Below are 15,820 nucleotides of genomic sequence, written 5' to 3'. Positions count from 1 at the left end.
ATTTAATATGACGATGCCTTTTCTACAGTAAGTGTTCTTAAGACGGCTTTATGAGATGCATACTCAGTGATGCGACTGAGACATCAAACCTTCATGAAACTAGCAAAAACTTTCCCCTGCTTTTCAGCCAGATAAGCAACAGCTTGCTAAACATGTGTTGTGTGACATCATCTTTACAAATCTATTATAAAAAATGAATCATGATTCATGCTTGTATATATTCTTACAATGTTACATGGCATACTAAAGGAATAAAGAATAAAATACTGTAGCAGACACATTCAATATTTTCCTTTTTTTTTTTTAAAGTTGCCTTCTCCAGAACTATGGTTCCCTACCATGTGGCTGACAAACATAAAATGAGGAAAAAATGCTGAACTGCAACATGCACTCAACTAAGAAAGTAAAGGCAGTGTTTTGCAGAACTTCACTAACATTACAATGCAAACTGAAGTCACAGGAGATAAAGGTACTCAACACATCTGGAAAAAAATCTTGCCAGCCTGGACTGGCATGCAGAAAACTTATGCAGTAGTTATATCATGTATATGGTCACAAAAGCCACCAAACTTCCAAATTTTCCAAATATTTCTATACAAATGTATTTTGTTTCACATTTGGGAGGTCTGACAATATCAATGTCACTGCTGTTTCCATAGTAACTAGACTTCAAACGGAGAAAACAGCATTGAAACAAACTTAAAGGAAAACAAGCAAAATAAAAGGCAAAAGAGGTACCATCTCATATGATACCATAAAGTTTTAATTGCTACTTTTAAAAACCTCATATTGCCCATGCATAGTTTTTCCACTTGTAATACAGCTGTCACAGAAATGACACTAAAAACAAACAAACAAACAAAAAGCCAACTTTGCACACCACTTCATCCTGTGACATATTTAAATATTCTAAAATAGGCGTTAAGCAGAGACATGCTATGAGCTGGGAAAACTACACAGATTGTGCATCAACATATTTAATTACATTCCCATCAAACCATTATGCCAACTGAGCAAGAAGAAAGATTTTTGATTAAATTATTTTTGTTTTAATCCTTCCTTCTCTAAATTTAAAGCAGAACAGATTTTGCAAGTCTGTTAAATTCTGTAAAAGAAATCATATTTTCAAATTCCAGCCAGCAAAACAAGTGCTGTAACAGCTCTGAGGCTGGCTGCTGCTCCTGTTTCCATAGAAATGGATATCTGTTTGCTGAATAATGGGGAGGTGCTTTAAAGTACCTTCTTCAGTTTACAGGAATACATTAATTTCCACAGGAAAAAAAACGGGTACAAAATCTGGCACTACAGTTAAGAGATAGCAGAAGCAGTATGGATTCACACTATAACAAAACCAAAGCAAAACAAAACAAAAAACATATAGCATTATTCCAAATATGAAACAAGTCATAATTCCCAAAGCTTCATAGGAGCTAATTTAACCAATTAGTTCAATTAGACAATCTAAAGAAAAGGTGTCCACTTCTAACATCCACCAAAAGCCACAATGCTAGCAGGCAGGGAAGAGGCCGCTGAGTGTCTTCAGTACTACTGAAACTCATAAGCAGAAAGAAAAAAAAATAACCTGTATATCAAAGCTCAGTTGGAGATAAGTTACTAAATGAATGATGTGTGGTGTATCACCTGCTCAATGTTGGAGAAAAGTGGAGTCAAGCCTTCTGAGCAAGCAAAAGAGATTATTATACCTGTCTTGGCAACCTTGCTAGACTAACCATGCACTTCCACCCTCTTCCCTTTCCTTTCGACACCTCACCCCTACAACTGCTCCTTCCAGTTTCAGCAGGTGCTTCCTCATCTACTCTAAATGATGATCAGACCCATCCTAAAATGTAACAAGAATATAGTGAGCATCCTAGGATAACTGGGATGTGACAAAACATGAATCAATGACAGTATATACAACCTCCATTCAATATCTGAGCAACCAGGGTCTAACTTCTTGGGTGACTTTCACATTGACAAAAATGGAGTAAAATGGAAACAAAGTAATATTCAAGAGAAAGGAATGCCTTCTAGCTGTGTGTCTGCTTCTGTTATCATGTGATTTCACGGGTCAAATAATAATGCATGTTTTCAGGAGACGTTTGGATTTGCATACCCTTGCATTTATCCCCTTGGTTAGCTGGAGTGAGCAGCCACATGACAATGAATAAAGGCCATTTTGGTTTCTATTTGGTTCTTACTCACTGGCAGCAGTGCAGCTGGGATAAGGCTCCCTGGATATTACAACAATAATAACAAGTGATGGGGGGAAGACAGGGTAACATGAAGCGACTGAAGACTGGTTAATCTCACTAGCAGTTATGGCATTCCAAGTGTCCAGTCACTGAGGAATGATTTACAGGCATCATTGAGTTTTGAGGTGAGATTAAAAAGCCTTTTGGATTTTTACATGGATCAACTCCATGTACAATTTTTAGTCCTGTGGATATACTCTTTCACAACACTTTCAATAATGCTGCTTCAGTGCGAAGACATGAGGCAGCGATGCTTATCAATTATATCTAACTTCCTTCCAAATTTACAGCATGGGGATTTTTTCAAATCACAGGTTTTGAAGGTGTCAGCTCTTGAACATTCTTCTCTGCCCTGTTCATGCACCAGTGATCCAATGCCATGTAATTACTCAGCTTAGCTCCAGCACTGATTTTTCAATAGAAGATGACTTTTGAGTAGTCGGTTCCCATGAGAGTTGCATCCATCAGACCTGAGAACATTCTCCTTGTCTGTAACCCTAGTCAGCTGCAGTTCGTCACATTCCTCAAGGATCTAACCCTCATCTTTCTCTTGTACAATCTCATAAAAATGGGGAAAGTTTGTTATCAGCGAGAACTAGCAGACCTACGGATTTCTGAGACCATACAGAAAGAAGTGACAGAACTTCAGATAAGGTAAGGTTGCGCTGGCAAAAATCAGTGAAAAAGAAAGGTTTGTAATTCTGTACATAGTATCTCACTTGTTGCCACCAGTTGTCTCATACCAAGTGCTACCTCAGCTGTATCCCAGATTAATTTACAGTCCAAACCAGGTACTGCTGCAGGAGACCTAAGAAGCTGCAGTGTAGTTTTTGGGGAAGACAATGAACAGGAGTGAGAACTGCCCTTATCCAGCTCCCTTTCAAACCATCCAGAACACTCAAACTTTCTCTTCATTTTGTTTCTGGAACCTAGGAAACTCCCAAAACCAGGAAATGACAAAGCTTCAGAGGTTGCACTGCTCAAGTGTCCACTACTTCCCCTGCTCTACCTGGAAGTTCAAGCTTAATTTTATATTCATGGCCCTTCATAACTCTACCTCTCCCTATTTATCACCTTCCCACATCTTGACTATATCAACATCAGCCTTTATCTTTTATAAACATCAAAAAATGCTTTCTTCTACACTGCTTCTTATTAGGGGTGCACCAATAGAGATTTTTGGGGCACATACCGATAGCTGATATTTAAGGAGGCATATCAGCTAATACGGATCCGATTTTTGATACAGCTGCCTCCAGTTGGTAAGTCTGGTGTGGTGGAAAAGGAAGAAAGAGGGAAGGGGTGTGGAGGGGGGGCAGGTCAACATTCCCCACAGTGAGGGAGGGGCCAGGGCAGGCACTGTCCAGGCAGGTTAGGCAGGGCCAGAGCCGCAGCTTGGGGGGTGGGGAGGCTCCTGATGTTGCTTGCACCTGGAAGAGCACAGGGTGGGGGGCAAATGTCCCTCAGATCTGCATAGGGTGGGGGCTGGGATTGGAGCAGGCACTGGGAGGATGCTGCATCCACCCTAAATTTTGTCGCTGCTCTACTACCAGCACCACCAGCTGTAGACCCAGCTCTTCCCAGCAGGTGGGTGGAGGCAGGGCATTGAGCAGGGGCTACATCAGGCAGCTGGTGGTAGCGGTGCTGGGAGCAGAGCAGCAGTGAAATCTGGGGTCGATGCAGCATCCTCCCAGTGCTGCCAGCATCTGCTCCGAGTCCAGCCCCCCACTAAGAGGAGCCCTGCACAGTCCTGGCTGCAGCCCACCCTGCCCCACACAGATTCAAGGGGCACTTGCTCCCTGCCCCCATGCCCTTTTGGGGCAGGAGCCCCCCCCCCCCCCCCCCCCCCCCCCCCACGAGCTGCAGGTCTGCGCCCCCACCTCCCTCACCGCAGCAGGCACTGATCTGCCCTGCCCCACACCCCTTCCCTCCTCTCTCCCCTTCCACCACACCAGAACGACCGGCTCTGCTCCTTGCTGCCCAAGTGCTGTGCTGAAGCTGCGTGCAGCACAGGCATTAATCAGCCAAATTACTGGCTCCATTTGGCCGATATCTGATACAGCCAGTTTTCTTTGCATCTGATCCAATATCAGACCAATGTATTGGTACACCTCTACTTCTTACACGCAACTATCCACAAAGCAGGATACCTACTGGTAACTGCACAATTCTGAGTAAATGCCCCTGCTCTGTAAGGAATTGCTGATATTTTTATACGTTAAAAAATGTTGAATTATTCTGACTCATTCAGTTTTGCAAACAGCTAGCCCTCAGAACCATCATTCTCTTGCTCAGACTCAACTTCTATAATATTTATATTAATCTTAATCTATATCATACTACCTGAAATTAACTATGAATTATAATTCTATCTGTAGCCCTGGTTTAGATGTATATGGGTACGCAAGAGGATCAGTTTGGATTCTGATCTTGAAGATTATGAAAGACAGGATTAAAGAGTAGAACGTTGATGGAGTAACATTTTTAGCAGAACTAATTTAGGAAAAAAACAACTTTATTGTAATTAAGAAAGAAAAAAAAATCCCTGGCTTTGCTTGATAATTACTTTGACCACTGCTGAATACTGCTATTGTTGATAGATATTTTCCCCCTCCCCCCCCAAGGAAAACTTTTCATAAACAGTTCAAGATGAACAATGAGAATTCTACTAAAAAATTCTGCGTGTGGTGAGTGAACATTTGCTTATCTTTGCTTTTATAACTGTCCTGTTTCATCATTATGCTCTATAATACAACTGCTAAAGCCCAATCCATGCTCTCTACAGAGTACAAAGGGAAAGAAAAAAGTTCTAAGCTTTATTTTCAGGCTATAGGGAGTCTTACTGTTGCATACAAGGCAGCCTTCTTGCCATGTCACTATTTCCATGCCCAGTGCAGTGCAGAAAAGCTTGGTCTGACTTAAAATAAAATAAACTGTATTGGGGAGATTTTGATTCCACATCACCAAAAGGGAAAGGGAATATTAATTCACACTCATACAGCATTGACCACTCAGAGAATCTCAAAATGATTTACCACCATGGGAACCAAAGAAGTGCCATACTGGGTCAGACCAATGGTTCATCTGGTATTTGGTCTCTGACAGTGTCAGTAATAGATGGACAGTAATAATGAATATAAAGGGAGAGCATTGAACCAGATGTCTCTAGAATGATCTATCTCCTTATTAACTACCCTCCCTGGCATCCACCATTATTGGTTTAGAGACAGAAGTCAAAGGAAACATCTACAACCATTCTACTCAACAGCCATTAATAGACCGATTACCCATGAATTTATCCAGTCCCTTTTTGAGCCTGGCTATGCTATCTGCCTCCACCACCTTCTGTGCCAATGAATTCCACACGTTAACTACACAAAGTGTAAAAAAGTACTCTCTTGTTAGTTTTAAACTTGTCACCTACTAATTTCAGTGGGTGCCTCCTAGCTCTACCACCCAGACTTGGCAAGCAACAGGTCCCTGTTCACCTGGTCCACACCCTTCAGGATTTAATAGACCTCTATCATATCTCCCCCCACACATATCCAAACTGAAGAGTCCTAGCCTGGTACGGCAACTCCAGGGCCCCGATCATTTTGACTGCTCTTACCTGTTCCTCTTCTAATTCTACTACATCTTTTTTCGTATGTGGAAATTAAATCTACGCTCAAGATTTAAGACACAGGTGAACCATGCTTTTGTAAAATGGCATGATCTTCTTAGTTTTCGTTTTCAATTACCTTCCTAAACAATACCCAAAATGTTATTAGTTTTGGTCACCACTGTGCTGAGCTGTCATTTTTAGAGAACAATCTACAGCATTATGTATGTACAGTTGAGGTTATTCTTCCCCAGGTGCATTACCTTGCACTTGTTGACCTTCCCCCACCCCCAGCCCCTGCCTAGCCTTATCCAGGTATGGGGACAGGCAGCCACCACCCGCCTGTGCCCCTTCCCACCCTGCATCCCAGCCTGGCTCTACTCCCTTTGGCCCAGCCCAACTCCCCCCGCCATGGCCTGGCCACGCTGCTCACCCCCCACCCTAGCTCTACTGGCCCCAAGCCAGCCCCAGTCCCCCTGGCTTTGATCCCCCCACCCTCCGTACCCACTTACTGGAGAAAAAAAAAGCAGGGCTAGGCCTGTGTTAAACTGCATCCAGAAGCAGGACAGTTTTAACTATTATGGTAGTAGTGAGACAGATACTCTCGAGCTACTGCAGTCTCTGGGTTGCCCTTAGGCAAGGCATTGCACCAATCAGCCTCACCTTACCAGGGTTACAGTTGAAGCCAATGGGGGTGCAAAACAGTGGACCATCTCATCTGGCAGATGCTTGGTGCAACTGGGACAATAATAGAGGAGACTTGCTCAAGTTAGCTGAACACTGCAACCTGCAACAAGAAGTGGCAACCTGCTGCAGTATTTTGCCAAGCATAATCTTCAAGAATTGAGAAAAAAAAACAACCAAAAACAAGAAAATCCACAACAACGTGAAGGGGGTCTCTGACAGAAAAGGTGAGGATACCTCACCTAGTATGGATAGTCATGTGCGACAGGTGACTCCTGACTGTCGGCATGCTACTGTCCACACTCAAGGGAGCAGTCAATGTGACAACATGGAAAGTGAGAACTCTACATCTGTGCTTGGACCAGTGCTTTTCAACATCTTTATCAATGATTTGGATAGAGAAGGGAAAAGCTTGCTGGCCAAGTTTACGAACTACATCAAGTTATGGGGCAGTGTGGTCACACCAGATGATAGGCTGCATATACAGGCAGACCTGGACAAGCCTGAGAGTTGGGCAGACTGAAACCAGATAAGTTTAACACTTCCAAGTGTAAGGTTCTCCATCTGGGGACAAACAACCCTCAACATACATATAGGCTCGATGGTGACAGCTTGACTTGCACCACAGCTGAAAGGGACCTAGGGGTAGCGATCGACCATCACATGAATATGAGCCATCAGTGCGAGGCAGCGGTCAGCAAAGCAAACACCACACTGGCATGCATCAACCAATGCATCTTGTGTAAAACGAAAGAAGTGATACTCCCGCTGTTCTCAGCACTGGTGAGACTGCAGTTGGAGTACTGCATCTAGTTCTGGGTGTGGCACTTCAATAAAGACATGGAAAAGCTTGACAGGGTGCAGAAAAGAACCACCTGTATGATCAGGGACTTGCAAGGCAAGCCATACCAGGACAGGCTGAGGAACCTGGGCCTCTTTAGCTTAAAGAAGAGAAGGCTGAGAGGGGACTTGATAGCAGCTTACTGCTGTATCAGAGGAGTGCACCAGGAGCTCAGTGAACAACAGTTCACTAGGGCACCCCCCCAAGGAAGACCAGGACCAATGGATACAAACTCCTGGAAGGCCACTTCAGGCTTAATCCCAGGAAAAACTCCTTCACAGTCAGGGTGTCCGGACTGTGGAATAACCTCCCTCCAGAGGTGGTGCAATCACCTACCCTGGAGGTTTTCAAGAGGAGACAAGACACTCACCTCGCTGGGGTCACCTCACCCCAGTTGTCTTCCTGTCTAGAGCAGGAGGACTGGATTAGATGATCTGCAAGGTCAGTTCCAGCCCCTAACAATCTATGAAAATTGGGACAGTGGTTAATGTCAAGCATGAAATGAAGAGATTAAAGATCACTATTCTACGTCTGGGTGAAACATGCTGGAAAGAGCCTGGAATTATTGTTTCAGAAGACATGAAGATCATCTATTCAGGAGGTCAAATGAATGAAAGAGGAGTTGGGTGGATTTTAGATGAAGAAACCTTAAAACGTTTGCATGGTTTTTGGGCAATATCCAGTAGAGTGATGCTTGTGAAAATAAAACCTAATCCTTTCAACATTACAATAATATAAATCAATGTACCAACAGCTAAAAGAGGGGAAGACATTGATAGTTTCAATGAAGACCCTGATAAAGTAAAAAAGCAATGCAAACCTCAAGAAGTGGTCATAGCAAAGGGAGATCTAAATGCAAAAGTTGGCTGTGAACAACTAGATAATATTGTTGGACCTTGCGGAGTTGGAGAGAAAAATGAAAGAGGAGAGAAATAGATTCATTGGTGTGTTACAAATGATGAAGTCATTATGAACACATGGTTGGAACACCACCTGAGAAGAAGGTATATATGAAAAGGTCCTGGCAATAACATTAGAAACCAAACTGATTACATCACCATCAAAAGAAGATTCAGAACTGGAGTTCAACAATTGAAAGCTTACCCAGGGGCTTGTAGCAGAATGCCATCTCTGTTTCTTCCCAAACTCTGCTATCAGGCTAATGACCAAATCTGACAATCTGGTTACTATGGTCACTGTAGAGGGCAAACACCCATGGCCCCATTGGCTTCAGGTAACCCCAAGTTGTAACCTGAGCTGGATACATTCCTGAGGGCGGGGGAAACCTGCTCCCTCTGCCTACATGACTGGCCTCACACACCTGGATGAGAGGGTTTAAACTCCCTATTGTTCTAAGCAATGTCATCATGACTGGTAGGGGGCTAGAGACCCAGCCAGTCTACCCCATAACCAGTGATGCATTTCAAATTAGTTGGCTGGCAACCAACAACTGCTGGCCTTCATTGGATCGGGTAAATGAGGTCATAAGGTTTACATAAGCTAAATACTGTCCAGGAGGAGGAGGGGCAGCAGCCATAAAGAGGACCCTCAAAAGGAACTCGCTATCTCTCTTGAAACTCATAATCAGTGAACTGCTTGCCTCCAGAGGGAATCTTTGCCTGCCTATGGATGATACTTGTGAGTACACTATTCGAGATCTAACTAGATATATATCTTGCAGTAACTCAGATGTGTGATCAAAGGCTACCATGTCACTAAGGTATTTCCTCTGATATTGCTCTATCCTGTACCCTATTCCAAACCTACTACTTGTAACCAGTAAAGTTCTCCTCTGTACCTAGCATGAGAGATTTATAGGGAAAGAGTCTAGATTATGCCTTGGGGTCCCATTGGTTTGGCTGACTAAGGGAGACCACTATTTGGGCTTCAGACTGAAGGAAGCACCCCAAGTTCTTGCAGCAGGTCAAATACCCCTCAAGGACTACTAGACCTGTGTTTCCCAAGGGGCACAGAACCAAAATCAGTCCAGACCCTGGGTGGTGATGGTTTTACCAAATGCAATAATCTGGGAATTTTTCAGGGTTTATCTTCCAAACATAAAAAACCAGTTGAAATCAGGATAAAAAGGAAAAAAAGAAAAAGAAATCAGTATAAATTGAGGAAAATAATAATATGTCCCCGCGGCAGTGGTGGAGGGACAAAGTAAAGCTGGGACTACGGAAGGGGTGGGGCTCAGCCCGTTAGCTGCTCCCAGAGCTGCAGCAAGGAAAAAAGCAGAGGAAACTGTCAGTGGGGGTGGGACAGCGCTAGCTGCTACGTGCACTCTAGGAGTGCTGTGGGCTGTGCCGGGTTCTTCCCAGGGGCGCATGCCCCTAGATCTGCATGCAGGATGAGAGCAGGCTGCTGCTGCAGAGTGGGGCCTGTGGCACTGAGCAGCAGCCTGCTCTTGTTTAGGGTGCAGAGCCGGGGGCACACGCCCTCTGGGAAGAGCCTGGCACAGCCCCCCTAAGGTGTGCATAGCAGCACAAGTTGCACCCTCCTGCCCCACATCCACTTACAGTTCCTTCCACAGCTGGGGGGGATAGAGTGTGACACAGCTTGCCCCTGTTCACCCCAGCCCCTGCTGCAGCGGCCCCAAGAGCAGCCAACACCACCTGCCTGCACCACAGCACGGCACAACCCAAGGGCTGGGGGGAGTGGCGTGTGGCCAGACATGGGGGGAGGACCCGATCCTGATCCAGACCCTGGCACCAGCACCAATTCTTCCCTCCCCACGCAGGGTCAGAGCCGGGAGCCCTACACCCCTGGGCGACAGCTCCAGCCCTGTGAGCCCATGAGGAGCATCTGGGTGCGGCACCCACCACAGGGAGCAGGGCTGGGCTCTCCTCTCAGCTCCGAAGGCAAGGCTACAGCAGGAGCTGCTGGGGCGCAGCTGGGACCTGCCCGACACAGGAGTGATTCCCACAGCCCCTCCCACCCTCTCTGTACCCCCAGGCAATGGCTCCAGCCACCCTCCCCTGGCCCCCATGTGGCAGGTGCCAGAATGCCCCTCTCCCCTGCCCTGCCAGAAACCTGTGCCTCAGGTAACCGGCACTTTTAGTTTACTGGCACCCTCCAGCCATCCCCCACTTATACCGGTTAACAGGGATTTTACCGTACCCCGTAAAATTGAGCGAACTGAAAAACACGTGAATCAGTAAAAACCAAATAACTTCAATAAAAAATATATTTAAAAAAAAAAAAAAAATCAGAGAATTTAACCGGTGAAAATTGGAAAAAACTGAAAATGTGGAACACTAATTATACCAAAACTTTTGATAAAGTCAAGCATTAGGAGTTAATGAAAATACTGGAAGAACTGGATATGGATAGTAAAAACTTGAGAATTTTAAGAAACCTCTATTGGGATCAAACCACAGCAGAAAACAAACTGATTTAATCCAAATTGAGAGGCATAAGGCAAAAACTGTGTTTTTTCACCTGACTTTTTCAACTTGAACTGTGAGACAATACTGAGGGAGATTGAGGATTTATCATGGCTGATCACTAGCAGACAGAATTTGAACAACTTGTGTTATGATGATGATGCAGTCTTAATAGCTGATTCAGAAAAGAAACTGCAAGGAATTTTAGATAAAAAAAACTGTTAGTGAGAACGAGAAGAAGTGTTTAAGTATCAACTGTAGAAAAACAGAATGCGTCAATTACAAAGAAAAAGATGGAAAACCCTATAAAGTGTCAGGATTTGCTTACAGCAAAGACAAAAAATGAATACATGATGAAAACTGCATAAAGCAATCATATTAAAAATCACTGATACAATATATATTAGTTGTACTGCTGAGTTTTACAAATTGTTTTCACTTAACATACAAAACTAATTTGTTAATTAATAGAGTAAGGTTTCTGATCCTTCACTATTACAACATACTATACGCTAAAGATAGAGCAGGGAACTTGTAGATGGAAATCACTAGATAACAGATTGTTTCAGTGAAATGCACCAATGCTTAAAGTTCCAAAAAAAACACACGCCAAAAAACCATGCCCCACAAAATAAACCCATAAGGCAAATATTCTCTTGTAGTGAAAAAATGAGAGTCTTACTTTGAAATTTAAAAATCCTAAAGATGGAGGTTTCTAACAACAGTAGCTTTCAAAATTTTGCCACAATTATTCAAAATCACTAAATTAATTTTCATTTGAGAAAAATATGTAGATATATTTATTCATGTTTAATTACTAGGAAGAAACATACTCCAAAAGAAAGCCAAAAATATTTATAAAAAGGAATTTCACATACAATATTAAAATATATTGCAACATCCTAATTGTATAGTAGAATTAAGTAGGGCTAAAAGGAACATCAGAAGATCATCTAGTCCAAGGCAGAATTATTCCTATCCAAACCATCCTATACAAATCCATTATGTAATCTCTTAACAAAACTACACAATCAACCCTGACACAACACAAGACATAACACTGTAACCTGACACAGATAAAGCAGGGGGACCACTACAGCTAACATCCTACTGCAAAGGTTGTTAATATATGCTCAAGAGATCCTAGGAAAAGGGTCACACCCCTGCTACAAAGCAAGGCAAAAATCCCCAGTCTGTATCAATCTGACTATACAATAAAATTCCTTCCTGACTCCAAATCTGGTTATGTCTGGCCCTGAGCAGAGGGTCAAAAACACTTTACCCAGGAGTCTCTGTGTTTAAGTTCCAGCAGAAGTAATAGCACACCCCAGTTAAAGTCCCAAGCCTTGGCTGTAGCCAATAACCAGTGCCTCTGAGGAAGGTTTAAAAACACACTGACATGTAGAAGAGGGGTGGGGGGGAGAGGTGCACAAATCAGGAAAGCCCAGAAACATGGGAAACAGCCATGGGAGAATATAGGCATAGCTATGCCTAGACCAGGGGTGCTCAACCTCTGGCCATAGAGCCATCGCATCTAATCCATGGAGCTTCCCATGGATCAGGAAGTTTGGCAGTGCTCAATTCCAAATCCCCAAGTCCTACTGGGTGGGATGTGGCCTTGCCCAGTAGGCTGGGCTGGGCCAGGCCACATCCCACCCACACTTCTGGATCAGGACTGGGCCATGCCTCCTTCCCCCCCAATGGGGCCCAACTGGGGCCTGGCCATGCCTCTTTCCCCCCACAGGGCTGGGTTATGCCCCTGTGGCAGGGCGCGACCTAGGGGCGGCCGTGAACTCCCCTAGTGCCTCCTACCGTGCCAAATTGGTTTCAATGCACCCTCACCGTCTTGCCCGCCACATCTTTGATGTTGATATTGTTAAAGGGAGGCTGCCTTTTTACCCTCTTTGGCACGGTGCCCTGAGATGTCCCAGTCTGTGCCCTGCCTTCGATGACGCTGTGTACTATAACCTCTGGGGCTACGCGTCCTACAGTCACCCGTGCCCTCACGGGTCCTCTGGCTTGTCTTTCTCCGTTGCCCGTGCCCTCATGGGCACTCTCTGGCTTGTCCTGCGGCTGCCGCCCACACTGGGGCCTTTCCCCACGCTCGCGCCCACGCCCACACTGGGGCTCCTCTCACTCTCGTAGCCCACACTGGGGCTCCTCTCACGACACTGCCCACACTGGGGCCAGGGTCGATACACCCCAAAACGCTGCACCCTCTCTGGCGCAGGGTCTCCACACTACCGTGGAGCCCCCACAAGGCCTCCTCCTACCCCTTATAGCCTCACCCAGTCCTCCGGTCTTATACAACTACAATATAGAAAACTCAAGCTCCTGGGCTACAACGTAAATTCTAAGCCAATTGGCTAACCATCATTCATATCCCTACCAGGGTTTCCTCCACCCGGTATCATCAAGCAGAGGCTGCTCAGGCCATCAGGCTTCTCTGCTCTGCTTACTCCAGCAGAGCTCCCTCTTCCTCGGCTGCAAGTGGGGAACTGCCTCTCTGGCCTCAGCCGGGATCACTTTTATATAGGCCAGGGCCTGCCCCCTTCCGATCAGCTGACCAACTGTGGTTGCCCTGGCAACCAGCACCTGTGCTGCCCTGGTGACCGGCAGCTTAGCCTCCCCCTTCTCACCACTAGGGGTCTCTCCTGGGTCGCTTCCATTTCAGGCACAGGGCACTTAAGTGCCCTGTGACAGCCCCCTTGCCATCACAGGGCTAAGTCAAGCTTCTTTAACCTGTAGGGCTGCAGTGGGTGCAGCCTGGTCCCTCACCCTCTTCCAAATGGCTAGATTTTGCACACTGTGCCTGCCTGGACATGGGAACAGGAACACTGGCTGGATCTGCCCAATGGACAAACTGGGCACTACCAACCTGGACCACCAGGCAAAAAAACTGAGAGTGCAGCTTGCCTAGATCCATCCCTGACCAATGTCTGTACAACCTATTCTTGACCGCTGCTAGTGATGTGGCTTCTTTAGCCAGTCTATTCCACTGCCCCACTATTCCAATAGTGAAGAAAAGTTTTCCTGGTATCCAATCTAATCTTACTTTGTTACAACTTCAAGACTGCAGAAAATACTCTGAAGTTTTAGAAGATATTTTAAAGACCAACTACCATATTTACTTGAATCCCAAGACAAAGTCCCTCCACAATAAGCATGGGAGGGAAAGTCTGCCATCCTACATTCACACAAAAAGAAAGCTGCAATAAATACACTGCCTATCTTTGAACTGCTGTTAAAAGCAGCATGTGCTCATCAGTGGAAACTAACTATGAAGCTGATTAAAATATAGTCAACACTGACCATGACTATAAAGCACACAGGCCATATTGTACAAACACGCTGATAGCAACCTGCAAAAAGATAAGTCAGTATAACCCATCTGAATAAAAAATGTATGGTAGAACACAATCCCCCTCAGCATCAACTCTTTGTCAAGTCATGGTGAGCCACTACACTGGGTCATGCCCCATTTTTACTTCCTTGTCACTCGCACAGCTACGCTGCATCTTTCTTCCCCATTTCCAATGAGTCCTGCTTCTCTACCAACCTTAAATACTAGAAAAACATCACCAAACAGGGCCCCAAACAGTTCACCCAGAATCCCCGTTACCCCCTCTCTCAGCCTGTTGCAAACTGTTAGTGTGGCCCTGCCCTCCATGAGGTGAAGCCAGACCAAGATGCCCTATGTCTCAACTGCATGTAAATTCTGGAGGATCCCAGGACTCATTACAAGAACACCTTGTTTCAGTCATGAGTGGGTGGAGGGTAATTAGCAAATAGATTTTTTGTGTGGGTGTCTAGAGTACAGACATATACTGAGGAATGCTGAGCCATGGGTTCACATGGCTTAAAATGCTATCAACAATGCTGGGGCCCATTGCAATGAACTACATGGTAAATAATGGGCCTTTTGGCTTTGAACTAATATTCATAGTTTGTATTATATAAGTAGATAGCCAAGTGCTATTTACGTGTATGTTTACATAGTACCTATGCTAAAACTTGCAGCAGTTTAAGAAATGGTACCATGCATCAATTCTGGATGAACGAAGTATATGGGTACTATATGGAAATTGCTACAACTATATTTATTTCAAGGTCAGTTTTTTCAAATTTGCTCCTCACTTCCATGTGTTCAGGGAAAGCAAGGTCTGACAGTAATGGGGGGGAAGAAGTCTGGGGGGAGGGGACAAAGGGGCTACCTGACCCCTCAGATTTTCCCTGCTGTAGCAGTGGGAGGAGGACAAATTCAAGACAAAGCTCTGCTAATTAGATGCTATACCTGGAAAATGTTAACAAATTTATAAATTTTCCATATACAGAATCTAGTTATTGGGGGAGTTGTTTTATAATTGAGTAAATGTAATATATCAATGGAGCTGCAACAGTTTGCGCACTGGTACAGTGATGCAAATTGCTTAAAGAAAGTGTAACTGCCATTATTACAAGACATTTTGGGGATGGAAGTATGTCAAAATAGTGCAGCAATCAGGCATATTAAATTTCAAAAGACAAGAAAACAATGTTTATAGTAACATATCAACATCAAAACTTAATATTATAGCCACAAACATATTTCTAGAGTAGTCAACCCAAGCCTCACTTTGGAAATGCCAGTAATTCCACCAAGTAAATAAAAATTAAGTATAATTTAAATGAGATTTAGTCACCTTCCATTTTTAATAACAATAGATAGTCTTGCTTACTCACCACTAGTACTAATCATCATATTTCCAGAGTTTCTCACTTCATCAAATTTTGCAAAGATCACTTGTAACCTAAAAATAAAAGGACAAAAGTTATTTTCTTTTATGTGAAGCTCAGGTGTTGTTTCTCTAGCTCCCCCCAGTTAAAATAAAATTGAAATCAAAACTAATTCCAACTACGCTACAAGAGATAATGAAGATGAAAGATGGAAGACAAATTATTTTTCTGACCATCAAAATTTTTCTCTGCAAACAATCATTGAGCAATTTTTCATTTTGAAGTTAAATTTATTCAAATACATGAAAAATTCAATCCACTTAGAAAAGCCAGTGAC

At 44.2% G+C, this 15,820-nt stretch overlaps 1 protein-coding gene across 13 annotated transcripts in view; it reads right to left on the bottom strand.

Annotated features, from left to right (window-relative positions):
* CLASP2 (cytoplasmic linker associated protein 2) overlaps positions 1–15,820 on the bottom strand; it is a 221,824-nt gene that overhangs the window by 161,864 nt on the left and 44,140 nt on the right. For all 13 annotated transcript variants that reach the window (XM_090050336.1, XM_090050323.1, XM_090050327.1 and 10 more), the window contains one exon: positions 15,490–15,557. In XM_090050336.1, coding sequence (XP_089906462.1) covers positions 15,490–15,557 — 68 coding nt within the window. The remainder of the gene's footprint in view (positions 1–15,489; positions 15,558–15,820) is intronic.

Source organism: Crocodylus siamensis, chromosome 5, assembly GCF_052110815.1.
Source record: "Crocodylus siamensis isolate JL-2025a chromosome 5, ASM5211081v1, whole genome shotgun sequence".
In the NCBI taxonomy this organism is placed as follows: domain Eukaryota; kingdom Metazoa; phylum Chordata; order Crocodylia; family Crocodylidae; genus Crocodylus; species Crocodylus siamensis.
The sequence above is the reverse complement of the archived record's forward strand: the minus strand, read 5'-3'. Positions and strand labels throughout refer to the sequence as shown.